Below are 27,530 nucleotides of genomic sequence, written 5' to 3'. Positions count from 1 at the left end.
TGTCCTTTGGGGAACTGGGCAATGAGAGGAGACTGCAGCCTAAACAGAGTAGCTATTAAAGCAGGAAAAGATGCATATGTCATCTTGTCTGAGATACATACCATGCTCAGTTACCATGGCAATGGACATTATAGGTAGCTTCAAGGGAGGGAAAGAGTAATTAGCAGACAGATAAGGGAGAAGACTAAGCTGTGCCCTCTCTAGTCAGAGTATTTTCATTAGGATTACAAGAAGCGTGATCTAGATATTAGACAGTAGGTGTTTGCATTCTTGCCCTAATCTAACTTTATAAGTATCAGTGACAAGGGCATCCCTTGCTTCCCTCAGCAGGCAATTCCACCAGATGAAAGATTTTCACAGTATCTGGCCTCCTGTTGTCTTTATTTCCCACTCTATAGTGCTTAATCTTCTCAATCGACAAGCTGAAGCGCGCCAAATCAATATTTTCTTTTGAAATTTGGCTGTTCAAAGGCTAACTTCATTGAGTAATGATTTTGTGCTTTGGGCTAAAAACTTGCTTCGAAGGCTTCAGTGCACAGGTGAATTTTTCTTTTCAAATTAAAAGAAAAAAAAATTCATCATAATTTTAGCTGAGACTAGAGAAAAGTAGAAGAATAGAAAAAATGCTGCCTTTTATTGGAACTGAAGTTATTTTGGTCCTTTAGCCTAGTTTGTGAACAAAATGATGCCTATGTGGTCTTTTGCCTAGCATTTAAACATCAACATTTTTAAGCACATTGGGCATTATCACCTACTTTCAGAAAATGGTCTTTGCCACTCTCTGGGTGTATGAAGTTCCTACGAGCTTCATTAATATCATCAACCAGGGAAAAGGAGGATTCAAGGCAAATTAAAGGAGAATTAAATACAAATTAATATATCTTAATGGGTCCCTTAATGGAAAGGCAATTTTTATTCATACTGCAAAACAGCAGCCAAATAATTAGCCAGAAAATACCTACTGATGCACCAGCCAGTACTCAGGGCCCTATCTGCATGGCCATAGTTTGCCCTTTCCTGACCAAAACTGTAGGAGACACCGGGAGAACTGCAGGATGCAAATGTTCATGGGACCAGAAAACCAGGTTTCATTGCTCATGAAGCAAGAGAAGTATGTCAACAGCTTTCTCCAGCAATAGCATTTAAAAAATAAATTCATCTAAATCTCCTCCATTGTTTCCTTTTTTTCCCATAGTATATGTTGCTGCAGGGCTTGTTTCAGCAATGGACTTGTACCCACACGTTTAACAAAGGCCATGGCTGTTTAGTGAAACTCGTGATCCTCTCTCAATGTGAAGTCAAAAGAGCTTTAACAAATTCAGAATATTATGTGAGTTTAAGAGCTTTCTGGGATGAAAGCTGGACTTTGGAGTCTTGAAGCAAAGAATGCCAAAGGTCTCTTCCAGCCTAAAATTTTCTTTAGGTTTGGATCTTAAGATCTGTGTCTGTAGTCTGCATGCATGGTATATAGCTCTTCCTTATTCCTCCTTGGTTCTTACCTTGTCAGTGTAAATTAACCTTATTTTACAGACCAGAATTCTAGGGAATTTTCAACTCTGGTTTTTTTTTTTTTGGATAAAGGACCTCAACCCATGCAGCAATATCATCTTTGGGGGTGAGATGTCCAAAGCATCTTGCAGCATCAAGCAGGGTGTGAATTCCCTGAATGCACCACCTAGACTCAGTACGGATTGGTGGATTAAATAAGGGCCAGGCAATCTGTCTTTGACTTCAAAGATTTCCACCTTCTCAAAGAGATTCTGATTCTATCCATTTTATATGGGAAATAGAGACAAAGAATCCTCAGAATATTTAGGATCTAAAGACATGGAACTGAGTGAAAATCCCAACAGAGTGTTAGAAAGATGCAAACACACCTGCAGTTTACAGTTACAGGTTGATTTCTTGATACCAAATTGAAGCAGTCCCAAAAAATTGAGAAGAAAAATGAAATATAAAAATCCCTGTGCTTTTTTTCTTTCCTTCTTTGTGTGACCTTATGAACCTTCATGACTCCAGGTAGCATTTGACATATCTGAGGATGTGACCTTTCAGTAGCAGGATAAACTCAATCTACCAATACCATTGCAGAAACAGGTCTTGAAAGCAAGACAGGTTCTTCCACTTGTTGGGCCCAGAGCATAACCATGGAGCATAGTAGAAAAATCTCAGGATACATTGATTTGAAGCAAGCAAACCTAAATATTTATTAACTGGAGAGCCAAATATTGACTTAATGTCAAAGGAAGTACATATCTGCAATGAAAGTCTCAATACTTACAAAAAAGAAACAAAAATTCCAGTGAGCAGCTTGCTAGGAAACAACCACCCACTTCCAGGAGCAGCTAATACAAGCAGATGGACAAAAGCTCACACTTCTGTTGAGTGGGCTATTTAGGCTCCACAACACCTGAAAAGAAGTTGCTTGGCCCCAATGTGAGAATAAAACTATCAAAAGGGCCCAAGCCTCCTTCACTGTCCAAGGAGAGAGAAATCTAGTACAAGGACACACAGTGGCAGAATGAGAGGGAATGGTTTTAAACTGGAAGAGGATTGGTTTAGAGTAGATATTAGGAAGAAAATCTTAACTATGGTGAGGAACTGGCACAGTTTGCCCAGAGAAGCTGTGACTGTCCCATGCCAGAAAATGTTCAAGGAGAGGGAGAGGGCTGACCTGCCTTTCTGATGCTGAATTTCAATCAAAATGCACAAAAGAAGGTCTCCTCAGCTCAAGGGAGTTGAAATCCATAGACCCCACTAGCCAAAACAGTGTCAAATCCACCAGGCTATGGAGCAACTGGGATAAGGGGACAGCAAAGAATACAGGATAAACAGAGAGGAAGAGGGTCTCTTCTGTACCTCTTGGTCAAGCTGAACCACCAGGCGCTAAGGGGAACAAAATTCATGAGGGCAGGCAGGAAGAATGAGTAAGAGCACCTTGACCCTTGCCAACAGCCATGGAGCTTCCACTAAGAAGAGGTGGCTTCTGTTTCTTGTCCCAAACATATGTATTCTTCCTACTGGCTCTCAATCAATACAGATACAATCAACATGGTGAGCAAAGAGGTGACAGTTTTCCATACAAGTCCATTGGTCAATACAGACCAAGCAATTGACTGCAGTTAATTACTGATGAGGGGCTCATGTACACAGGACATGGTCCAGTGGCTAAGGGAGAGGATGGACCTACAGAAAAACCTATATTTTTGACCAAGGCTGTATACACTTGGGTGCAATGTGTATCCAAGATTGCCACACTCCTCTGAATTAAATAAAAACCACAGCTGCAAGTGGTTGTTTGTTTAAGTAGTAGTTGTTACAGGAGTTAAAAAAAACCTTTTGCTTCTAATTCTGAGTTACTACAGGACTCCCACAAGGATGGGAAACATTCCCAGAGCAGACAGGTAGACCTGCCTGTTTCATATTTTCCCTCTGGGAACTGGTGATGTTGTTTGCTGCTGTTGTCATCAGTGTTTTGTTTAAACTTCTTGCAATAACTGAGCTCTTTCACAAGTAATCCTGCTGGCTGCTGCTGTGGGTTCTTCCTTCTGAGAAATCCCATCAATGACAACAGAGCTTGGACAGCTTCCTATGCCATTTCGTCCATCTCCACCACAAAGGGGAGAGTTCATGAGCAATCCCTTGCACAGCAGCAAGGGAAGGCTTCCTCCTCTGCAGGAGTACTCTCATGTGGGGAAGAAGATCAGAGTTGGGGATTGCCAGCCACTGATCTGGCCATGTGGCTTTTCCCAACAGTTTGGTGCATGAAAAAACCTCCTTTCCTGGAATTGCATAATTAAAGGAAGGGAAAGGAGATCTCAGGGAGGGACTCAGAGATCATAGGGCAAAACTCCAACTCTAGCTCTTCTTACTAATCCAGTTTATGTAATCCTCTGTCTCATTCTCATTCTCACTTTAACTTATTTTCCCTGAAACGTCTATTAGGATTCATTCAGGAGAAAGTCAGAGTGACTCAGACATCTTTCCTTTAGCTTAAGAATTCTCTGGATTTTAACAAGTCCAACCAGCCCCCATGTTATCAGACACTGAGAAACACAGAACTGAGATGGTGTCCTCCAAGAACAAAAGATCTGAGGAAAGCTCAGCATGGTCCTGGAAGAACCTAACTGGGAGAAGATGTCCTATGGTTTCCAGACCTGCTAGGGTCTCTGCACCAGCAGTACAGGAGGGCTATTTGGAGAGAGAAAGATGAAGTTCCATTTCCATCTTTCACCCTCCTCTGGTGTCCCAGGCAGTGAACTGTTTGAGACAGATAGAGAAATTTATCCAAACACAGCATGGCTGTTTGTTGTGTGGGAAGGTTCAGTCCATGGAGCTATACAATTCCAGGGAAACTCTGTTTTATCTTTACAAAAATGTACTCTCATGTGGCAAAGAAACAGAAATAGGGATGGTGGGAAACATGACCTTAAGAATAAATGTCCCCTAAAAATGGTGTTATTGTGATAGTTAACTCTTTGGTCTGCTGGTGGGTGCTGGAGGACCACAAAAATGCTCAGAGGGCTGGAGCATCTCTGCTGTGGAGACAGGCTGAGGGAGCTGGGCTTGCTCAACCTGGAAAAGAGAAGGCTCCAAGGAGACCTCAGAGCACTTCCCAGTGCCTAAAGGGGCTACAAGAGAGCTAGTGAGGGACTTTTGACAAGGACTTGTAGTAATAGAATGAGGGAGAATTGCTTCAAACTGTCTGACAGGGGGCAGGTTTAGATTAGAATTCAGGAAGAAATTGTGAGGATGGTGAGACATTGGTACAGTTGTTTGAATCAGATGGATGCATAACTAATTTTGTGTTAGCATCACATCAGGTCTAATCCCTATCCCCAGATCACCCAGAACTGCCAACCCTCTCCTTGTCATGACTTTGGTCAAATACATCAAACTGGGCAACTTTTATATATATGTGTATAGGTATATATGTGTATATATGTGTGTATATATATATGAAGCGTATACATAAGTGTAATGTATCTACATATATATAATATATAGATATTATATATCATCTGGATCTCAGCCAAAGTATTTAATTCCCAATTTCTTCACCTTTGAACTGGCATTTTGCTTTACTGAGGCCAACTTTGACATGGCAAAGGCCTAGAATGAGGCATGGAAAAAATGAACAAAACGGAAAATTAAACAAGAGTTTCCAGCTTAACAACTTCCCCTACGCAGAGCTATAAAAACTGAACAGTGTAAAAACCTACTGAATGGATCCTTGCAAGACACTGTTCATGTCTGGAGATATCGCCGTGACATTTACATGGAAAATCACAATCCAGACTAGAGGGTTTCCCCAAAAAGTGTTTGGCTCAGCTGAGTCCTGAGCACACATTTCCTCTGTCTGGCTCCCTGGGGCTGCTCCTTGGCAGAGCTCTCACAGTCAGATGGTGATTCCCGAAAGTCATCCCCTGAGACAGAGGCGGTGTGAGCACATATCCTGGATAAGCCACACTCGGAAACGTGGAGGGTGGAGAGGAACAACTGTGACATCTTCCTGATGCCCCCAGTACCTCCTGCCTCGAGCCTCAGCCCCTCTGACCAGAGCTGTGTTTGCTGGGCAGGGAGGTCACCCAGCAAACCTTCATGCAGTGATGCTCTTGGAGAAAGCAGCTGAGCAGAACACAAAGAAACCAAAGACTTTTCACCACCTTTTCATCACAAAGAGATGCTAAAAACAAATCTCAGCACCAGGCTTGCTTGAAGGTTGTGGTCTGAGCAAACCCTGACCATCGATATGGGCCATGTGGGGTATTTTGGTGCTACTAAGAGTAAACAACAGGAAGCCTGATTGTACTTTCTTAACCTTAACTTTTTAAGAAACGAGCAACCACACACCTTGAGAGCTGGCACAGGCCAGTAATACACAAGGGGTGCAAGATGATGAATATGAGAAGCTGCAGCCAGTCATGGGATATGTCCTCTGTGATTCATGGACCCTTGCAGTCTCTTTTGCCTTTCCCAAGGTCATGGCACCATGACATGAGGCACTTGACACCCTGAGATAAGCTCAGTTGGTTTGAGCCTGGTGCTAAAAATGCCAAGACTGTGAGTTCAATCCCTGTATGGGCAATTAACCTTAGAGATGGACTTGAAGACTCCTGTGAGTTCCTTCAAACTCTGAACATTCTGTGAATTTGTGACTTCTGATTATCCCTGAAGTACCACCATCATGACTAAAGCCACCACTGGGCCACTACATCTAATAGCCAAGAAACTCTGATGCAGGGCTGCTCATTCACAGCCCCAGGCACTGCCTATCCTCCAGCGATGGGGTTCAGACTCTCTGTTCCCCACATTGTGGATTAATATCTGGTTTTGTTTGGTTTTTTTTGGTTTTTTTTTTCCTCCCTTTATTCTATTTCAAGGGCTGCACCATACAATTTGTAAGCTCCAGTCTGGGGGGCTTTGTAAGCCTGGCCCTGTTCAAACGTTGGTGCTGCACCTCGGGGTGCCAGAGCTGACCTTGGCAGCAAACGCCTGGAAACGGAATGAAGGCAGTGTTCAGGAATAGAAATCACATCTGCAAATACAGCCCTGCAGAGGTCAGGGCTGGAAACAAGGTTATGCTGAAAGGGCAGCTCCGGTGTGATCCCCAAGAAAGCGAAGGAGCGACAAGGAATTTTAGCCACGGGGGCTGCAAAGCAGCAGGAAGGGGGAGTCTGTGTGTGCAAAGCCGGCTCGACACCTCCCCCCGCCTTTTCCCCTGTTAAGGGGGGTCTGCCAGCTCAGGAGTGGCACAGTCTAGCGCAAGTCCTGCCTCCTGATTCCTTCCTCCTCCTCCTTCTCCTCCTCCTCCTCCCAGATGTTCCCTTGTGTGCAGCCATCTGTTGAGCTCCCTCCTCCCTCCTCCTGCAGGGAAGGGGGCAGCCAGCTTGCCCGGCCAGCTGCACGCCTTGCACGGGGAGGAGGAGGGAGAAGGAGGAGAGAAGAAGGGGACAGCCGGCCCCAAGCCCTGCTGCTGCCGGCTCCCGGCGGCGCCCGTGGGAAGCGGCGCTGCCCCGCCGTGGGAACAGACCCCGGCCCCGGTGAGCCCCTCCCTGAGCCCCCATCCCCTCCCTGAGCCCCCATCCCCTCCCTGACCCTGCATCCCCTCCTGACCCCCACCCCTTCTCTGCGCCCTCCATCCCCTCCCTGGCCCCTGCCTGCCCTCTCTGCGCTCCCCTCCAAACTTCCCCGGCTGAGCAAAACCGTGGGGCTCATTTTTGGGGAGGGGGGAAGCTGTACCGAGATGGGCTGAGCCCTCCCCGCCGCCTCCCCGGGGATGCGCAGGGCCAAGCCCGGGGGTCCCCCTCCCCAGCCTCGGAGTGAGGAAACTTTTTTGGCTGTGATGAGTTTTTTCCTGGCGAGGGGGTTCAGGGGCCGGGGGTGCAGGGCAGGGGGAAGGACAGTTTTCCCTCGGGAGGGGGCAAACTACTTTTTTTCCCCACCTCTGGTTTTCCCAGAGAGGGAACTTTGGGATGTGGTGGGTGCGTGCGAGCCCCCAGCCCGGCTCCCCTCCCGGGATGAAGAATTTCCAGCTGGAATCCCGTCTCTTCTCCTTCCCCCAGTGGAATGGTGGTTTGTGGAGGTCTCGGGATTGCCACGGCTGCAGAGTAATCCGAGCAGCAGCTGGAGGCTCCGCACCGCCTCCCGTGCCCGGCTTCGGGGCTTTGATTTCACACAGGGCTCCCTGTCTCCCCTCCTCTCCCTCCTCCTCCTCCTCTCCGGGCCCTCCCCTCAACTCTCGGGAGCGAAAAGAGGCTTTTTGGTGGGTTTCTGGTGCTGGGAGGCTCGCAGGGTTTCGCAGCTTACTCAAGGTAAGGAGAGAAAGGAGGAGGAAAGGAAAGCTTAGGGGGGTCGGTGGATGGACGGGGTGAAGAAGGTGCAGAGGGGGGTCCTTTCCTCCCGGCTTGCATTGATAAAGGCATGGCAAAGGCATTCCTGCCTAGGAATTTCGGAATTTCCCATCTGCGAGTGGATCAAGCTGACGGGGAAGGTGTGTTTGAGAAAGGGGGAGAGGAAACTGAGCACGATTTATTCATTCTCTCATTAAAAAAAAAAAAAAAAAAAAAAAAAAAAAAAAAAGGAAGAATGAAATGAAAGAAGCTGCTGGGTGTGACTTGCGTGTGAAGCAGGGGGTCAGAAAGCCCGGGGTTCCCCTGACAGTGCACACACCCTGTAAACTTTTAAGCATCTCCCAGGAAACTTGTTATTAATGCTGCAGTCATTAAAAGGCGCAGCCCAGGGCAGATTTATTAGCTCAGTAAACCACGACACGTGCCAAGCGCTCTGGAAACAAAAGGGTCTGTCAACTTTACTCCTCTCGCTTGGGATTTGGGAAGGCTGGGAGCAGAGCGGAGGGGACGGAGCCGGTGGCTTTTGTCGCGGGGAGGTGGCATCGCCCCATTCACGGCTGGGGAATGAATTCCGTGGCAGCGGAGACACCGGAGCGGGGCTGGAAGGAAAGCACAGCGAACCCTGCTGAGCTGAGCTCACGGCAGCGGGACGAGCAGCCCCCGCTCTCCCGAATGGAAAGCTTTTCCCCGTGTGCTTGCCATGAGAAATCAGCCTGAATAACAGCATTCACTGAAGTTACAGTAGGAAACTTGTCCGGGCGGACGCTGTGCCGCTGCTCTGCGGAGAGCAGGCGGTGCCGAGCGCTGCAATATCGCAGGGATCCCGCCCCAAACCCGGCCGGCCGCACCGGGCCATTGCAGCGCTGAGCGAGCGCCGGGAGAGGAGCCGCCGGGGAAAGGCAGGGCTGGATCATCTCGCCGACCTCTCCAGGAATAAGAAGCACGCTGGATGTGTTAGCTGCTGAAAGGAGCGCAGGAAGCTGGCACGGCCCTGGGAGGATTTGCAGGCTGAACTTGGCTGGGGGCTCGCTGCCGGCAGCCAGGCGCTCACAGGCGGGTCAGTGTGTGCCATCCCCTGGTGCGGGGCATGCCTCCCGCCCCAAGGGAGCCAGAGCCAGCCCCTGTCCTGGGGAGGACGTGGGAGGTGCCTGCTCACAGGAGGGTTATAAATGGCCCGAGGAGGAGCCGGCGCTCACCTCCTCCGGAGGCGGTGGATGCGCGGGGTGAGCGGTGTTTGGCGCTGGGGCGGCAGAGCAGCGCTCACACGGATTTTCCCTTGCGGCACCCTGGAGCAGGGCGGGCAGGCGCTGCTGGTTTGTGAATGAATTTGAGCAGCTGCTGTCAGAGGCAGTAACAAGATGCCTGGAGGGAACGGGGACGTGACAGACATCCCAGGGGACATTAATTTCTGATGACAAGCTGGACTGGCAGGAAAGGCTGCAGGGTTGGGGTCTCCTGCACCCCTGTTCTTTACAACTAAGTGCAAGGAATAAACCAGCATTGAATGGAGGAGAGGAAATTGAGAGAAAAGAAAAAAAAAATGCAAAAGTTTTTAGAGTTTTTTATGGATTTATTTTTTTTTTTTAATGTAGGGAAAAGCGTCCTGTGCTCCCCCAGCCACACAGTGAGCAGCAGTGTGTGTCACCCCTGTGCAAGACTGAGCTGGGAATAAAAGGTGAGCCACCGTCTTCCGGAGGTTTAGAGTTTTCCCTCCATCCCTAACTGCTTTTTTTAAATCTTCTTTCAGTCTCTCCTCCTTCCTCCTTTTTTGTTAGCTGGTTGGTGGGGAGAAGCAGAGTCTGGAGGGTGGGATGAGACAAGGCATCCTTGTCCAGCAGCCTTCCTGACCCCTGGCACCCCCGGGCTCTGCACGGTAGCTGCAGTGCTGGCCATCTTGGCAGGCTATCAAAGGAAACTTCCTAACATAGAGATGCTGAGGGCTGGGAAGAGATAAAGGCTGGCTTGAGCAAGCTGTTTCTTGTCTTAAAACTTGGCACCTGGACCTATCGAGGCAAATGTATGAATGGCTCAGCCATTCATTACAAGGAAATCTTGAGATTTTAATTTTTATTGCAGTTTTTATAAAATTTTGTGGTTGTTTTATTATTATTATTATTATTATTTATTTCCTGGGAGTTTCTATCATATTCATGGTGTGCAGCAGGGGGGAAGGGAATATGTGCTCTGGGAATCACCCCAGCCTTCCCTTCTTCTTGCAGACACTGCAAGAGATTAAACCATCCTGGCAGCCTTAGCATGGGACATTCCTGAGTTGCATTAACCAGGCTGGAAATCTCCTGTCAGAGCAGCAGCAAACTGGAAAAAAGCACTTTATCTTCACCATAGCAGACAGAGGGCCATGTGCTGTGTGTAATGTCTGAGTGCCAGTGTCTGCAGGGTTTCTTTTCCTTCCCCTTTCTCCCTTCCTGATTCTTTTTTACAATATGTGTCTCTGTGATGGTGACTCCTCTGACTCCTCTCCCTTCTGCTGCTTCTTGCCAGCAGCTCAAACTCAGGGGTGGGAAGAGAAATCACAGAATGGTTTGGGTTGGACCTTAAAGATTATCCAATTTTAACACCCTGGCTATGGGCAGGGACACTTTCCACTAGAGCAGCTTATTCAAAACCCCATCCAACCTGCCTTTCAGGGATGGGGATTATATTTTCAAGGAAGTTTTTTTTTCTTTGACTAAGATAGTCCTCCTCTGGAAAAATTAAGACTCAAACAATTTTGACTGATGGGTCAAACCAGATGTGATTCTTCAACCCCGTCATGTCTGAGGTGACACATGTGCAATGGGGCTTGTGTCACCTGTCTCCAAGTGGGGTAGGACATGTCCCTGACCCCAAAAGTGCCAGTTTTCCTACCATCCTTGAGAACAATATGTCTGTAGCAGTTGGCATGGTGAGGCCAAACTTCACAGAGCGGGACAGGGGAGATCCTTTCTCCAAAGCACTTTGATCCTACTGCAAAAGTTCAGTTTATATCTGTCCAGCATTGCAACCTCTTGCAAGCAATCTCCAATTCAAAGAATTATAGGATCACAGAGTAACTGAACCTGTCTCATCTATCCCCTTCCCTCTCCCCTGGCCTGGCTGACCATATTGCAAAGGGCAAAGCAGGGTTGCTCTCCCTAGAGTGTCCAGGAAGGCAGGAGCTGAACGTGGTGCCCAAGGACAGTGGTAACATTTGGCTGGACCAGTTACAGTGGCAGTGTTGGTTGGGGGACTTCTGTGTGGGGTGAGACCCACAGGCCTTGTGCTCCCTTCCTAGTTAAACTGGTAGGAATTAAACCTGGGGATGGTACCCCATCTCTACACAGGAGTGAGCACCTCTTGGACTTAGTGCTAGTTATCCTTAAGTGTCAAGAGGGAAGCTGAGGCACTTAAATGGGGGCTCAGGGTAGCATCAGTGGTGAGAAATTGGTCCTGCTGGGGAAATGGCTCTCCCAACCCACTTCAAATGATCTTTCTCCAAAATCCTCCACCAGCCAAGAGGGACTGGAGAATCCCGGGCCAAGGAGGGGAGGAAAAGAGCTGAGGAGATACTGCACATCATGGGGGCAGTGAAGTATCATCTACAGTGGGAATCATGGTGGGGATGACACACTACTTGTAAACCCTTTATCAGCTCTACTTATACCCCTTCCCCTCCCCAAATCCCCACTTTCCAAACTTTTTAGGAGACCCACTGGGTCTAGTAAATGTCTCACATGCTTCACTGGGGCAGGGGCAGCTTCTGAAGCCCTAGCTGATGCTCTACCAAGCATTTTCACTGGCATTCATTGTTTGCAGCATCACGTTGCAAGAATTATTGGAGAGGGTGAGCAAAGAAAGGCCATGAGGGGAATGAGATGGGAGCCTCCAGCTGTGCTGTTTGCAACAATAATGGCCAGGATTGTATTTATTATCTCCTCAGTGGAGGGTCTGCAGCTGCACGCTGAGAGCCACAGACGGCAAAGGGGCCCGGAGACTATTGTGGATGGAAAAAAAAAAACAACCACAAAAATAAATAAAAAGCCCACAAAGAATCCCTGGGCCAGCTGGATCAGTGCCAAGGGGCACCCAGCTTAACTCCCAGTCTCCTCGTTTTGCCCTTCCTCACTGAAGTCAGCAGTCCCGCAGGGCTCTTAGGAGAAGGGAGATTGGCAGCTGCTGTCTTTCAGAGAGTAAAGCTGCAGAGGGTCCTCTTAAAATCCTTCTGCCCAGTCAGGTTGAATTTTTTTTCCCTCTTCTTTCTCATGATTTTTTCCAGTGCTGGCTGCACCATGACAAAGGCATGCTGTTGGAGCCAGTACTTGGACCTGATCTGCAGCCACTCCTGTTGTAATGATTTCAATTCTCTTAGAGGTATTTTCCAACCTTAATGATTCTATGATTCAAGGAGAATGAGCTGGAAAGCTCATTAGAGATACAAGGTGATGAGGCTGTGATGAGTTGTTTGCTCTTGGTGGGATGTGTCTCACCAGGAAGAGGAGAGGCATCACCCTGGGGTGTATCACCTTCTCCTCTCTTGTTTCCTTCCCTCTGCCTAGCTCATCTTCTCTGGAGTAACTCATCTATGTCTACCCATGCAGCATGTTCTCTCTGCAGCTCAGGCCAGCCCTCTGGGGTGATTAGAAGAAATGCAGATCAGGGATGTGGGGTACATCCATAGGCATCATGCCTTTCCCTCATTGACCAGAGAGCTGCTGGTGGGTCCTTGCAATCTGCACTTTCCTGGCATGGAACATCGTACATGCCATCCCAGGGATGCGCATGGCATGTGGCATTTCCCACCTGGGCACAGTGACGTCCCTGATCAGCTCTTCTAACAGCTAAAACCAAGAAGTGTCCATTGTGGATAGGAGGTTTCCTCTTCCCGTGCTGCACCTCTTAATGTTCCTTGCTGGCATATGGTGTTCATCCTGGAGTGCATTCCTCTGGAATTATATCATGTCTCTGGGAGCTGGAGTGCAGCGAAAAAGTATCATCATAGCAGGAGCCAGTGCAGGATCTGTCTGGGGTTGGCTGGCAGGTGTGCATTGCCAAGGGCTGAGGCTCCTGGAGAAGCTGGCTGGGATCATTTTCATTTTCAATAGTTGGCTAGTTAGGGAAGAAGCAGAGTTTAATCCTCTCAAGGTTACTGCTGTGATTTGGGTAAAGCCTGGGTTCTCACAGGTTCCCTTTGTGCCTCAGAGTGGGTTCTTGGGCACGGGTGCTAATGGGGCAGGCAGCTTCACCCGGTCTTTCTACAGCAAAATGCACTAGGACTGGCATAAAACTCTGTGTAAACCTCTCCTTTGGCTATGAAGCACCATGTTGAAGGGCTGGTCTGTTCCCGAGTTTGTGCCAAAATAACGGAGACCTCCCATTCTGGGACATGTCGTTATGATAAAAATTCTATTCGGGCTGAGTTTGAGATGGTTAAGAAAATATTTGTGTTCCTGGCAGAGATGAAGCCTCTCTTATACTCAGTGAGTGCCAGGATAGTGAGGCCTCCTGCTCCTGGAAATGCTCACAGTTAATAAGCAGAGCAGGGAGGATGAGAAATAGGAGTTGTTAGGGGTAGAAGAATTCAGGGTGGTCATGCTGGAAGTGATTCTAGACCAGGAGAAACTCCTGAGCTCTTACATCCCATGCAGGCACCTGTTTTACTGACTCCATGCATCCCAGGCTGCTGGGAACCAGTTGCAGCTGCCAAAACTCCCAGTTTGAGTGGTTCTGCAGCTGGAATAGCCAGGAGGCAATGGTGGGGCTGGGATGCTCACATCCTGTCTGCTCCCAGAAAACCCTGTGAATCTCTCCTGGTGCTGCACCACTCCAACACCTGCCTTCCCCTGCCCCCAGCCACTCAGGAGGCCTGGCAAACAATTTCCTTTTGGGAATGCCCCCTCTGGGCACAAGCACAGCTTGACTTGAGGCTGGAGAGCAAAATTGCTTTCAAAAGCCACAGGAGACTAATTCCTCCACCTGGAAATAAACTGCTATTAAGCTGACAGCTTTCTGGGCTGAGCAGAGAAGCGGGAATTTTGTGCAAATCCCAATGCATGGTGATTTAATTCCACATTTTTCTGTGCTGGATATAGCACCAACATTTTCCCACTTGAGGAAAAATTCCCTGGAGTTGGACTGCTCTTCCCTCACAAAATGTACCTTTTCAAGACACAAAGCTTTTAGTGTGGCAGAAATTGTATTTCAGCCATGGATGTAAATGAGCTGGATGTTACTGTATGGGCTGGCAGACCTGCCTGCACATGTTTTCCTTTTGTCAGATCCCAAAATAAACCACCCTGCACCTTGATTTCCTCCTCCAGGGGGAATGAGGGATGCCTGAGGGGGAAGATTGCAAAAGTGGAATAAACTACTAGCTGTTTAAGCACTAGGATGATAAATTATCTGCATCCTCTTGCAAAGAAGATGGGAATTGTGATATTAACAGTTGTAACAAAGTTTATTTTAATAAGTCTTTCAATTTCTTTATTAAATAAATGATTTTCTTTTTACATTAAAAAAATAGAGCAGAGACTTTCAGCCAAGAGAGCACATCAGTGTCTTTTCCAAAGTAATAAGGAATAGGACGAAAGGAAACAGCTTCAAGTCGCACCCAGGGATGTTTATATTGCAAATTAGGGAAAATTTCTTCACTGAAGGGGTTGTCAAGCATTGGAACAGGCTGCCCAGAGAAGTGCTTGAGTCACCATCCCTGGAGATATTTAAAGGATGTGCAGATGTGGTACTTGGGGACATGGTTTAGTGGTGGATTTGGCAGTGCTGGGTTAACAGCTGGATTCAATGATATTCAAGGTCTTTCCCAACCTAAGAGACTCTGTACTTGAAAACAGATCCATAGTGTGGAGCTGTAGGATTTGAAGGTGCTGGGTTCCCTCTAGATCAATCCCACACATCTTCTATACAGCCCATGTGGTAGGTTGAGGAGCTGCTTGGCTTTGCCTTTGGGGTTGTGAAAGGCTTTTGATGTTTTTGATGCTTAATTTAGCTTTGCTTTTGCTAATCTTATCTACCCCATCCCCTGTAACATCTACAAAAATCTCCCTAAAGGATGGAGAACATGGTTGGATGCTGGAAAGTCATTGCACTTTTGGCTCAGCAATTTCTGTCCAGAGAGGAGAAAAGCAAATGGAAATAACCAAGATGGAAAAATGTGGAATGGTATCTTGTTTTTTGTTCTTTGCCCCTTCCGGCTGTCCACAAGCTTTATTCCATGGGCTTTGGTGAGATTCAAGTCTTGCAAAGACAGACTTGATGCAGAGCAGTGGGGGTCTTGTCCAGATCAGGAAGTAGCATCTTGTCTCTGTTTATGCAGTTTCTCCACTCCTCACTGGTTTCCACTTCAACATCAAGCTGTTGACTTTAACTCACTGAATGTTACCATCCAGCCAGTTCCTCATCCACTGAGTCATCCAACCATTGAATCCATGTTTCTCCATAGAGATTAGGATGTTGTGTGGATCAGTGTCAAATGCTGAGCACAAGTCCAGATAGATAACATCAGTTGCTCTGCCCTTATCCACTGACACTAGAACTGTGTCATAGAAAGCCATAAAATTTGTCCAGCAGGATGTGCCTTTAGTGAGGTCATGCAGGCTATCACCAACCACCTTCCTATTTTCCATGTGCCTTAGCAAAGTTTTCATGAGGATCTGCTCCATGATCTTGCCAGGCAAAATAATTAAAGCATAAAGGAATTCATAGTGAAATATTTTCTTTTTTTTCTTTTTGCATTCCTTGCATTTCATTCTATTTTTCCCAGGGAGCAGGAGCATGGACCAAAAAATGTTCAGGCACCTGCAGGATGCCTTTTTACTCCTGCTCAAGCCTGTGGTGTTTTTTTACATTAAACCATAAGGGCTAAAGTCATCACCCCAGTGGCTGAGCTTCCCGTCACCCTAACACTTGCATACACTGCTGAGGGAAATAGGGTTACAAATCCCTGTCTTTATCTTTTAAGATATAACTTATTGGAAAATTTGAGATAGCTCTGCTGTTCTGAGCAGCTTTGGAAGTCCCACAGATAAAACCTCAGTGTGAAGTGAAGGGTGATAACAAATCCCCTAAAAGTGACTTGTGCAATGTCACCTGATGGAGGCCTCCATGAAATCAAGTGCAATTTGGAAGAGCCAAAGGACTGATTCTCATCCTGCTGTCACTGGCACCTAGAGTAACTCCACTGAACTCTCTCAAACCCATCTAACAAATGCAGGATTGAACATAAAAAACATATACTTCTTGGATTCCCATTAGATCCCTCTCACTAAACCCCAGAAGCCTCAAACACTGAGTATAAAACCAAGACTGTTTGTAAAGTGTTTCCCAAACCAGCAAACAACAAAATGTTACAAGCAGGTCAGAAAACACTGTTCCCATTTACACCAACATTTTTTGGTGAGGTTTAATAATATTTTTGAGAGCTATTTGCAGCATTTGTGTGGGGAACCTTTCTGCAGGAAGAGCCGGTCTGAAGCAGGTGAAGCAGAAGCCTGAATGACCTTTACTTGCAATAGATTCACACACAAAAAAACCCACCCCCAACAAAACCAAAACAAAAAAACAACGAAAAAAGAGTAACCTTGTCAGCAGCAGTCTCTTTATTATGGGAGGGGTGTGTGTCTGCAGCAAGGGTTTAATGGTCTCTGGCTGTAGGCTGGTTTGAGCTAGTTTTGCTGCCTGCTCAAATTGGCATATGGGATCTGGAGACCTGACCGCGATTGCATCTGTGGCGTCATTTGGGCTCAGCCGGGAGAGTCCACACTGGAAAAGTGTAGCTGCTGCTAGTGCTGCACTTTAGTCAGTAATTATTCTAATTTTACAGAATAATTAATGGGTGGAGAAGAGGGGGAAAGGTCTCTTATGCAATTTTGTTGTCAAGAAGCAGCTCTGGAGCATTCTGGTGCTCTGGAGCTGCTGTCCCAGCTGCCACTTAGCCTGCAAGAGAAAGAGAGCCAGAGAAAAAAGAGAAAGAGCCAGACCCAACTTTTTTTTTTCTTTTTTCCCCTTCAGTCTGGAGGATTTATGGCCTCTATCATAACCTATGTACTTGTTTCACTTTCCAATAATGTTCCTTTTCCCCTGACCCCAATTAGTGCTGGCAGCCAAGTGGGGCTGTGAGCTTTGTTATAAAGACTTTGTTTATTTCTTTACTTGGCTGATACAAGAGACAGAAGACAATCCCAAAATTTTCCTCCTGAAATATTTTTGCTAGTCCAACTCCTCTGTCCTTTTCTAGAACAACAACTCTATTTGGGACAGGTGGACATTTACCTCTTCCTTTTTGCCTTTTTTCTTTGAAATTTGCTCTATTTCCTTCTAATCCAGAATTAATATTGTCAAGAAACATAGAAATTACCAGGATCTGTCCACCATGCCTTACAGATTCATTCATATCTGATCAGGTCTAGCTGTGGGCTGCTGTGGAAAAGACAGATTCTATTTTCCCCACTCCTGTGTGAGAGCTGGTAACCCTGTGGATGGTCACCTGAATTTGTTGGAGAACTGGCCCAGGAAAGGGGAAAGAGGAAGATCAGAGGGGTTTTTATTGGATCAGTAAGCCAAACTGGTTTATCCAAGTGCACCTGGTTATTGGGAGGGATTAGGGTTTGGAAGATGCAGCCAAGAATGGGGTGGAAAGCAGTAACCAGGGAGACTAGGCATCCTACTCCATCAAGGATGAGGGAGAGAGGGACATCTCCAGGGATGTGTATGGTCTTAGACTGGTTTCATCCTCTTCTGGAGCAATTTCTTTCTCTTCACCCCACTGTAGAGACAACCTCGTGTTTTGGGGTTTTTTTTGCACTTCTTACCCATGTACCTCAAGCTTCTTTGGTGAATTTGGGCCTTTAGCCCCAACCCCAGCTGCATTTCAGACAACGCTTTGTTCAGAGGCATGTTGAGGGAGGCTGAGGGAATGAAGAATGGGGCAGCTGTTTCCTGACTCCATCAAACAGCAAACTTTAAAACACCTCCCCTTGTAATATTTCTTTAATTAGTCATTGATTTTTTGCTATGGGGAATTCCAGCTTGGTGGTTGCCAGGGCAACTGGAGGTAGCCTAGGTAGCATCCTCTTAATATCCGCATTCTCAAAGAGGGGGACCAGTCCCCGGGCAATGGGCTTTCATCCAGAGAGAAATGTGTCAGCTGATCTCCCTGGTGAGAAAAGTCTTTAAGGGAGAGGAGAAGGAGGAAATCAAGTGCAGTGAGAAGTGCAAATTTGCAACATCATAACAAAGCTTTCCTCTCTTCCACCTCACTCCATGACCATCATCTGAGGCCTGGCATTCCTCTGCAATCTGCTTTTAACGTTGGGGCTTTTTGTCTGGGAAGTCTCAGTGTGAGTTTTCTGTGTGAGTCCTGCCACACAGCATTGCAATGGATGAGCCTAGCAGGGAGAAGGCATAAGGGTTAAGGCTAAAGGAGAGATGTGGGATCTGAGAAGGCTGGCATCCTCCTAGGAGCTTGGTCCAACACTGGCTCCATTAACCACCACAGGCTCTCCTTAAAGTTGTTTCAGAATATTTGCCCTGCAGAAAAGACGAGCAAGATAGAAAGACCAGAGCCCTGCAGTCACTACAAGCACCTGAAATGTAGGAGAAGATATTGCACCCCCAGCAGCTCCTATTGCAATCAGCAGGTATAAAAAAACCCCTAGCGCTGCCAGACGGCCAAAACCTAGCACTGGGATCTCTCCATACCCCAACAGCCATAGAAATGAAGAGGACATGGTAAACCAGCCCCAGTGTGGGCTGCTTTCTCCCAGTGACTCTCCCCTCACTATCCTAGATGATGGTGCCGGTGTTTTATTGTCCATAGTGTTTCCCCAGGTGAAATTCCCCAGTGCTGCAAGAGAATAACTCCTCTTCCTTTTACAAGAGGATACCTTGGCTTCCTTCCTTTATCAACAAAGCAGCTCATGGGCAGCAATCCAAAGGCATTTTGGTGCAGTTTCAAACACACACTGTACACAGAACTGTAAATGCCTGTGGTGTGTTTTTTTCTCCATTTCAAAGAGAGCTATGGATTGTTCCACACAATGATAAAACATGCCTGGACCTGACTAAGCTCTTTGCTGATTATCTGGCAATGCAGCAGTCTTTTTCTTGGACTGGAAGATGACCAGTAACTTTATTTCTCCCATCTTTTATCAGAGCTATTAACCAAGTGGCATGTTAGCTTGTGATGCTCCATGCTGCTCCATAAGGGAGTTTCTAACTGGTACTAATGGATTGTATCCCATCTGCAAAGCAATTGCAGAGCCAGTAGGGGAGAATTTGTGGCAGTGCTGTGAGGAGGGAAGAGGCAATAGATGCTGTGCAAATACTTCAGCTGAGCTTTGTGTACTGCATTTCATCAGTGTAATGTTTTGTCTTTACTGCTGGCTGAAGTGATGGATGTTGCTGTGAGAGTCACTGTATCTGCCCACTTCTGGCAATCATTTTTGAGGTTGATCAGGAGGGAAATTCCCATGTCAAAAGGGTTTGAGGAGCTGCATATCAAAGCCCAGCACCGTTTTTCAATCTCCTCTCAATTCATAGAATCATAGAATAGCTTGGGTTGGAATAGACCTTCTAAAGGCCACCCAGTCAAACTTCCCACAATAATCAGGAACATCTTCAACTAGCCAGATTGCTCAGAGCCCCATCCAACCTGGACTTGAATGTTTCCAGGAATGGGGCATCTACCACCTCTCTGGGCAACCTGTGCCAGTGTTTTACCACCTCCATCATAGAAGAATTCTTCCTTACATCGAGTCTGAATCACCCCTGTTTTAGTTTAAAACCATTACTCCTTGTCTGTCCTACCACTACAGGCCCTATTAAAAGTCTGTTCCCAGTTAAATTAGGGCTTTGGATTTTGTCCTCTTACTTTTGTTCAGATGCCCCAGAAGGAGCCAATGAAGGTTTTATCAGTGCTCAGAAAATAAAATTTCACACTGGTGTGTCTTTGGACTTCCTGGTGTATGATCCAGCTCCCACCAGAGCTAAGACAATTCTGTGAGGAAACAAGCTGCATTTTTGAAGGAGAAGTTGGGAGGTTCTTTCCATATAGAGACATCAAGTGGGAATAGCCATTGGGTGGAATTTGGGAGAAAAAATACCAGTAGATTGGGCTGATACCCATGTAGGTACTTCCCTGTACGTGAGAGATGTAACATTTGAGGTTTTGCAATTTTAGTTTACAAGGAGCTCCCCACTGCTGTAACTTCCCCTGGTAATAAACCATTTCAGTGCAATCCAAATGCAGCGTCATGCAAAAATAAAAATAGTAGTATTTATTTTAGGAGAGATTGCAGAAGGCAGCAAGCTATGTCTGTCTGCACAGAACCAGAGGGGATCAGCCTTGATGTCATTAGGAAAGGGATATCTGGGAAAGTGTCTGCAGAGAAGAGCCCAACCCCCTATGTCCCCTCTGCACACATATGTGTTTTCTCAAGAAACAGTTGAGATGGGATGAGGCTAGGGCTCATCTTACCAATTTTTTTATGCTGTTTCTATAGAATAATGGGCCCCAAAGGATTACAAGCCAGCCTTTAGCAATGGTTAACTTGCAGGCACCTTGGCCAGAGTCCCAATCTCTGCTCTTTATTTGCAGGAGGTCTGGGAGACACTGCCATACAATCCACATCAGTGATCAGGACAGTGTTTTTGCAACGTTTTCCCCCCTTTGCACTTTTTTTGTACTTCAGCAAGTAGTCCCCAGTCAGTCTCCTGGGAATGAGAGCAGGGCCAAGAAGATCATGCTGAAAAGTGAGAGAAACTGATGAGAAAGGGTGGGTGAGGGGAGATGAAGTGTGAATTTCTAGGAAATGGTCTTGGGAAGGAGCAAGGGCTGTGAGGAAGGAATCTCAGCCAGATCAAAGGGTGCGTGGGAAAGATGATACCGCAAGGAAGTTAATGAATTGCTTTTAAACAGTGATGGGAAAGGTAAGAGACCAGGGAGGCTGAGGTGGGGATGGGAACATTCATTTCAAGGGATTTCTTTTACTTTTTTCTTGTTAAATGAGCAGTTGGCACCTGCATGTCTGTTTATAGCCAGCAGCATAGCAAAAGACCAGTGCCGATGGATTCACTTGTCTGGTTTGGTCAGATTTTTTGTTTCCAGCCTTCTGGAGACCTTGTTTGTAAGGCATGAGGACTCATCACCCATGACTGCAATTGCAACCAGTGAGGAAAATCCTTGCTGCCTCTGCTGACATGCTCCTATGTGCCCTCTCCAGAGATGCAGAGCTAAAGATTCTTTTGGGTTTCTCTTGAAATTGTGCAGCTGTTGTTGCCCACTGTTGTGTGGGAGAGTTGTTAGGATGTGATCTGAAAAGGTTCAGAAAAGCTGGAGGGTGTAGATCAGCTCTCTGCCTCTCTTGTGTGAGATGATGGAGAGACAGAAATGGCTTGCAGGGAGAAGGGTCAAAACCAAAGCAGTAGAGAGAACTCCTTGCTTATTCTGGCATTGTTAATCAGAGAGAATACTTAATGCAATTAGCACAGGCTTCCCAAAGACTCTGTATGAAGCAAATTCTCTCTCTCCACTGTACAGGGGTCTGGGCCCACCACATCAAAGGCTAGGTTAGACTGAACAAGCCTTGGTTCCTCTGCTCTGGTAGGAGCTGCCACTAGGCCAAGGAGGGTTGTTTTTACAAATCCTGATACCAATCCAAACTTCTAAAATTTGCATCTGAAGTCCAAGGAAGGGAGATGTGATGTCCATTTGGTCAGTAAGGAGCTGGCCTCTTCAGCTGTTAATCCTGGATGTTGTTTTGAGGATGCTGCTCCCTGTAGGAAATCTGAATGGAATTTTGGTTTCTTGTCTCCCAATAAAGCCTTTAGACACCTAAGGTTCCCACAGCCTCAATGATTCCTCCAACCTGTCAGTGCAGGGTCTTGAAGTCAGTGCTCCCAAATCTCACAGGGATGCCCTGACATGAAGGACCTCTGTGTGCTGAAGTTTGCTAGGTTGTAAAATGACTCAGTGTTTGAGCTGTCACTTAGCTTCTTCCGTGGTCCAGTCAAAAGCATTTATGTTTGTCATATCATCCTTTAAGGCAGCATACTGTTCTTACATATCATTTCCAATTTTTTCTTAATTTGGTTGTGTGTATAAAGACTGCTGACCCAATTTTTTTCTCCATTTAGTTCCCACTGGGGTTCATAACTTGAGAGAAAAGTCTTTGAGATACCCATACCATTTAAGGGTATGCTTCATCTCTTCCTGTGTACAGAGAAAGGACAAGACTGCATAAGTCAAACAGATATATATCCTTCATAAAGTAATTTCTACAGCAATTAAATCTGCTTTTCTATTGTCCTGTTTTTCAGGAGAACAATGCATTTCCTGGCCTGGTTCAATTTGCTGCTTCTCCTTCCTTGTTTTGGTACCACAAAAACCTGCTTCCCTGGCTGCCACTGTGAAGTGGAAACCTTTGGTCTCTTTGACAGCTTTAGTTTGACCAAGGTGGACTGCAGTGGAATAGGCTCACACATTGTTCCTGTCCCAATCCCTCTGGATACCTCCTACTTGGATCTATCATCAAACAAACTGGAAACAATAAATGAATCAATGCTTACTGGCCCTGGATACACCACCCTGGTGAGTCTCGACCTGAGCTACAACAAAATTGCCAGGATTTCCTCCACGACATTCTCCAGGCTTCGGTACCTGGAGTCCTTAGATCTGAGTCATAACTCTCTGGAAGTCCTTCCAGAGGACTGTTTCTCCAGTTCTCCTCTAAGTGACATTGATTTGAGCAATAACAAACTTTTGGATATAGCTATGGACATTTTTGCTTCCAAAGGACAAGGCAAATCCCTGAACGTGGATCTATCCAATAATATGCTCAGCACAATTACAAGGCACCATGAAAAGAGCATTCCCAACATCCAGAACTTAAATCTTTCTGGAAACAGGCTAACATCTGTACCAAACCTTCAAGGCATTCCTCTCCGATATTTAAATCTTGATGGAAACCCTCTGGTTAAGATTGAGAAAGGAGACTTCATGGGGCTGAAAGGCTTGATTCATTTATCCCTCAGTGGCCTGCATGGCTTTAGAGAGTTATCTCCTCACAGCTTCAAGGAACTCCAAGCCCTCCAGGTTCTGGATTTATCCAACAATCCCAACCTGAAGTCACTGACTGCTGAAGTTATCTTTGGTCTGAACTCCCTACAAGAGCTCAATCTCTCTGGGACAGGCATATCATCCTTGCCAAAGACTGTGCTGAAATACCTGCCTTCCATCAAAAGTGTCACCTTAGGGAAGGACATACAGTGTCTTAAGACCATCAAAGAAGGACAGTACCACCGTCAAATTGGGCTGACCAAAAAAGAAGTCCTCAGTTGCCACGACAGCCATGGATCCGTAGCAGCAGCACCTTATGTTTCATGATGAAAGCTGGGGAGAAGAAAGGGTGGGGCAGGGAGGGTGGGAGGCCATGGGACTTGTACAGGTGTCGGACTGAGATGGGTTGCAAGTGTGCCTTTTGTAAAACTGTCAATAATTTATATATTTGTATTTGCCAATAGTTGATTGTTTGTGGATTTTATAAACTCTCAAATCTCAGCACATATAATCTGCAGGCTCCAGATTTTCTCCGGTGCATTGAGGTCCTCACTCATCCCGTTGGCTCAAGAGCAGGGATGCTGGATGATGCAGGGACAATTCGCTCTGCAGGTCCCAGGGCAGAACAGTCAGTCTGGAGCAAACCCTTCATGCCTCAGACACGTTTGTAGGAGCAAAGCTACATCTCTGGACAGCACACACCAAAAATGTACCAGCTCTGTAGCTGCTTGCTTACAAACCCATGCATCATCCTTCTTTTAATTATTATTCCCCAAAATGTGCCTTCTGATGTTGCCTTCATTAGCAGCACCCTGTTTTCTGCCATGCACTTTCAGTCTTGAAGAAACATTTCCAGACAAACCTGAATACAGGGTGCACCTAATGTGCTGGGTTTTACATGTTATTTGCATAGATGTGCAACAAACACCGAGTAAGTGGAGACATTTTCCCACCAATTTCTCCTTGTTTTTCCACCTTGATCCTTTTAATGTCTAATTAACTTAGGTCCAGCTTTGGCAACCTCCTGTCTTTTTAACCTCAGTGAGCCATTGGTCAGAACTGATGTGCAGCAGAGGAAATGAAGAAGAGGGATCTGCTAGCAGCCACATCCCACCCAGGAACTAGCCTTCAATGAAGGAGGTTGCAAAGGGAAGAGATCATGTAGCCTAGCTCAGAAAAAAAAGTAAAAAAAAATAAATTGAAATAATCCCTCCTCCCTTTCTGGGGAAGCTAGGAAGGAAATTTTGACAGGGATTCTTTCTTGATGACCTTATCAAACCAAGATGCAGTCCTAGAGGATATGAGAGTAAGTTGTTTCCAGGCTGACATTCCCCATCTGAACACAACATCTGCAGTTCATCTGGGCGTATATGAGGCAACTTGCAGTGCCAAAACCCTTCTGAGAACGTGCCAGGGGAAGAATTAACACTGGTGCCTGTGGCCCTGGAGCACTTTGCTTATCAGAGAAAAGATCTTTGGGGTTTTGTCCAGAGTTGTGGCTTTTCTTTCTCTCACACAACTCCTTGGTTGCCAAGTGAATCTGATAAACTGAAATCTGATGAAAAGCCTAGTCCTCAAAGTTTTACTTTTTTTTTTTTTTTTCCTTCCACTGCTGACATTCTGGCAAAGGGGAACCTCCTGGACCCTCTTTTTCTCCAGTCTAGGAGGAAGTGGGAGAAGGCAGCACAACATGACTCAACACCATGTGCAAAGCCTTCAACTTGCTTATAGGAGCAATGGAGGTGACTGCTGAGGTCTGATCCACATCTGGCATGCTCTGTCTGGGGGATGGGATGTTGTGGATGGGGGTCCTGCCCAAGCTGATCTGTGGTTTGGTCTCTAAACCCAGCCCTGCATCAGTGACACTTTCAATGTTTGATTTAGGGAGATCCACGTAAAGGTGATGCAGATATAAACTCATCCCACAACTGTCCTTGGGAGTGTTGGAAGAAGCCCAGGTTTTGTTCTCATACTCCCAGAATGGAAAGTCTTGGAAAGCGGAAACCCTGTTGCCAAAATCCACTGACTCCAAAAAGTCAGAATCAACAACTAACTTTGGATATTGAAATTTGGTACTGAAATACTCCCACATTTCCATCTATCTCCATTTCAATAATTTGTTTGGGTGGCTTAGGGTGGGATTTTTACCCCTTCCTTCAGTTTTGGGGATTTTTCCCCTGTACTGAGCCATTGTGATGTTTGGCCTTCACAATCAAGGGAAACACGTTGATTTTCTTAAAAAGGCAATGGGGCTGCCTATGGGCAGAGATCTGGAGGGGAGCAGAAACAAACTGCAGTGCAAAATGGGCAGCTTATGAGGAAAGATGTGGGGGTTTTACTGGATCTTGCCTTTTAAAGAGAATTATTTTCTGCTGGCAGAAAATGTATTATTTTTTAAAGAAAGCTGTTTACTTTTTTAAGCCTATACATAGATGAAACATTATGATTATCACCTACTGTCAAAGTTACTGTCTTTGCAGCACTGTGGTAAATTTAAAACCCAATGTGACAATCCAATTGAAGACTGCAAGATTTCCTTGTGTAATCTCACGCTAGCTGCTAGCTAAACTAGTCTTAGCAAAAGCTGGCAAATACTGTCGCTGTGTTAGTCTGTTTTTTTAAAAGAACCTCTGCAGCATTGTAAGGCTTTGTGATTACTCACAATATAATAAAGTGATTTGGAGGAGAATAAACCCAGATCCCCCAGATTTTATTGCTTTAGTGCTGAACGGGTGGCAGCTGTCACTGAGTCTGAAGTGACACGGCTTCTCCCCTTGCTCTGCTGATTCCCACCACCCTCGTGGGTGTTGCATCTCCAAACTGGGAGCAGGATTTGTCCCACAGTGATTGGCTTACTGTGCTCTTCAGTGATGGAAAGGCTTGAGAGCTTCTCAGATCGACTTGAAGGAAATTAGGAACACATGGCCGTGGAGCAGCAGAGAGCATGTGGTGCAAATTCCCTGTTCAGGACCTGCTCCAAAGCTTGTGGAGCAAGTGAAGATCGCTTCATGGATTTGGCCAATCTGGGGCATGGTTTGCTAGTGTTGCAAGACTGGATTTGCAGCAGGTGGGGTGATGTGGGGGGACACCACAAGACCATAGAAGTGTTCAAGAACATGTAGATGTGGTGCTTAGGGAGATAGTTTAAGGGTGGACTTGGCAGTGCTGGGTTAAGGGTTGAACTTGGTGATCTTAGAGGTCTGTTTCATCCCTAAGGATTGTATGATTCTGTGGGGGTGGAAGAGAGCAAAGGAGTGCAGAAGTGATGCCACAGCACAGAAAGCTGAACACTGCCAGACAACAGAGCTTCTGGCAGTGAGACACACGTAATCCAGTCTCAGCACACTCCTTTGCAGAGCTGGGGCTGCTGCACAGAGGGCAAAGACCATGCAGAGCCATTGCTCTCTGGAGCAGTCTTTCTGCTCTTAAACAGCAAATTTAATTTTAAAGGCTTCTTGGTGCTGTGTATAAAAGTAGTGCAGAGACTCCCTGAGGAAACTACCTCTGGGAAGTTGCAATGTTCCTGTTCCTCCCAAGCCTAAAGGAACAGCTGCATCTTCCACTGAGGCAGGCAGACTTGCAAGCTGCCTGGAAGAGACTGTTGGTTCTTTATCATTTCCCCAAAATTCCTCGTCCTTCAGGATGGTGCACAGGGTAGTCAGACGATAGCCTGGGGTGTGACATCACCAGGGAAGGCCAAATCTTGCTCATAGAACTATTATGGACTGAAGGGGAAAAGCCACCACCACCAACCATTAGAGATGACTGCTCCTCTGTTATCTACCACAAGGTTGTCACCATGAGGCTACACCACCACACCCCTCTGGGGTGGAATCACTTCTGCTCTGGGGTGTGGGCTCAGTCAAAGTGGTGAAGAATGTCCTCCTCTCCTGAGGAAAGACAATCTCCTGGAACTCATGGGTCTGAGGCTGTATTCTCCTACCTCCTTGTGAATGCCCCACATACGTGATGCTCCAGCACCGTGTTAAATGCTGTCCCTCCCCAGTACTCCTTTGCCCCCTTGCCTTAACATCTTATTTTGCAACTGCTTTTTATTCATTATTCAATTAATGTCGTAATTTATTATTTAATTATTGTTAATTAAAATATTGTTTCAATTATTATCTCTTATTTAAATAGCCTTTCCAAAGTCCTCTGAATCAGAAGAAACAGGCTCTACCAGCAACATGAGCCCCCACATTGCCCATGTATGTCCCCTCTGCACCAGCAGGGCAAAACCACCTGAAACAGCACTGATGTCCACACAAAGGAGGGAGGGCACATCAAGACTTTAGGCTTGGATGAATTGAGGAGGCTCTCATTCAATCTTCCTGTCAGCTTGATAACACGGTGTGGTGGACACCTGGTGTCAGGCACCAACAGCCATCCATGCCAGGAAAGCCACCCGTGCCAGAAGATCCATCCATGCCAGGAAAACCATCCGTGCCAGTAAGGTTAGCCAGGCTGGTTAGCTGCAAGCTTTGACTGTCTCCACAACCAGCTCAGCTCTGCATCCAGATATGTTTGCCCTGGCAAGCAAGATGGGCGTTTTAATTACAGGCTCAACATTTTTAGAAGCAGGAAAACCTCAGCAGAGGCTTGGCAATAAGGCTAGGCTGTGTAAGGGAAGA

At 46.4% G+C, this 27,530-nt stretch overlaps 1 protein-coding gene and 1 long non-coding RNA gene across 6 annotated transcripts; one reads left to right on the top strand and one right to left on the bottom strand.

Annotated features, from left to right (window-relative positions):
• The first annotated feature begins 6,745 nt into the window (after positions 1 to 6,745).
• TSKU (tsukushi, small leucine rich proteoglycan) lies at positions 6,746 to 25,598 on the top strand. 5 transcript variants are annotated; one of them, XM_083854700.1, is made up of 3 exons: positions 6,746 to 7,043; positions 9,446 to 9,528; positions 22,161 to 25,598. In XM_083854700.1, exon 3 carries the CDS (start codon positions 22,168 to 22,170, stop codon positions 23,224 to 23,226), a length of 1,059 nt encoding a protein of 352 aa, XP_083710826.1. In that variant the 5' UTR covers positions 6,746 to 7,043; positions 9,446 to 9,528; positions 22,161 to 22,167; the 3' UTR covers positions 23,227 to 25,598. The 5 variants fall into 5 exon arrangements, with proteins under 5 accessions (XP_083710826.1, XP_083710827.1, XP_083710829.1 ...); XM_083854701.1 differs by lacking the exon at positions 6,746 to 7,043 and adding an exon at positions 7,714 to 7,814; XM_083854703.1 differs by lacking the exon at positions 6,746 to 7,043 and adding an exon at positions 8,795 to 8,910.
• LOC310905896 lies at positions 8,225 to 8,890 on the bottom strand. Its single transcript, XR_014589294.1, has 2 exons — positions 8,777 to 8,890; positions 8,225 to 8,452 (listed from the first exon to the last, which is right to left on the bottom strand). It is a non-coding gene; the product is annotated as an uncharacterized lncRNA (long non-coding RNA).
• Positions 25,599 to 27,530: the final 1,932 nt, after the last annotated feature.

Source organism: Zosterops lateralis, assembly GCF_965231275.1.
Source record: "Zosterops lateralis genome assembly, chromosome: 2".
In the NCBI taxonomy this organism is placed as follows: Eukaryota; Metazoa; Chordata; class Aves; order Passeriformes; family Zosteropidae; genus Zosterops; species Zosterops lateralis.
Note: the sequence above shows the minus strand (reverse complement) of the source record. Positions and strands in the feature narration are given on the sequence as shown.

Coding starts and splice junctions, on each gene's coding strand:
- TSKU (XM_083854700.1), top strand. CDS start 22,168: ATGCATTTCCTGGCCTGGTTCAATTTGCTGCTTCTCCTTCCTTGTTTT.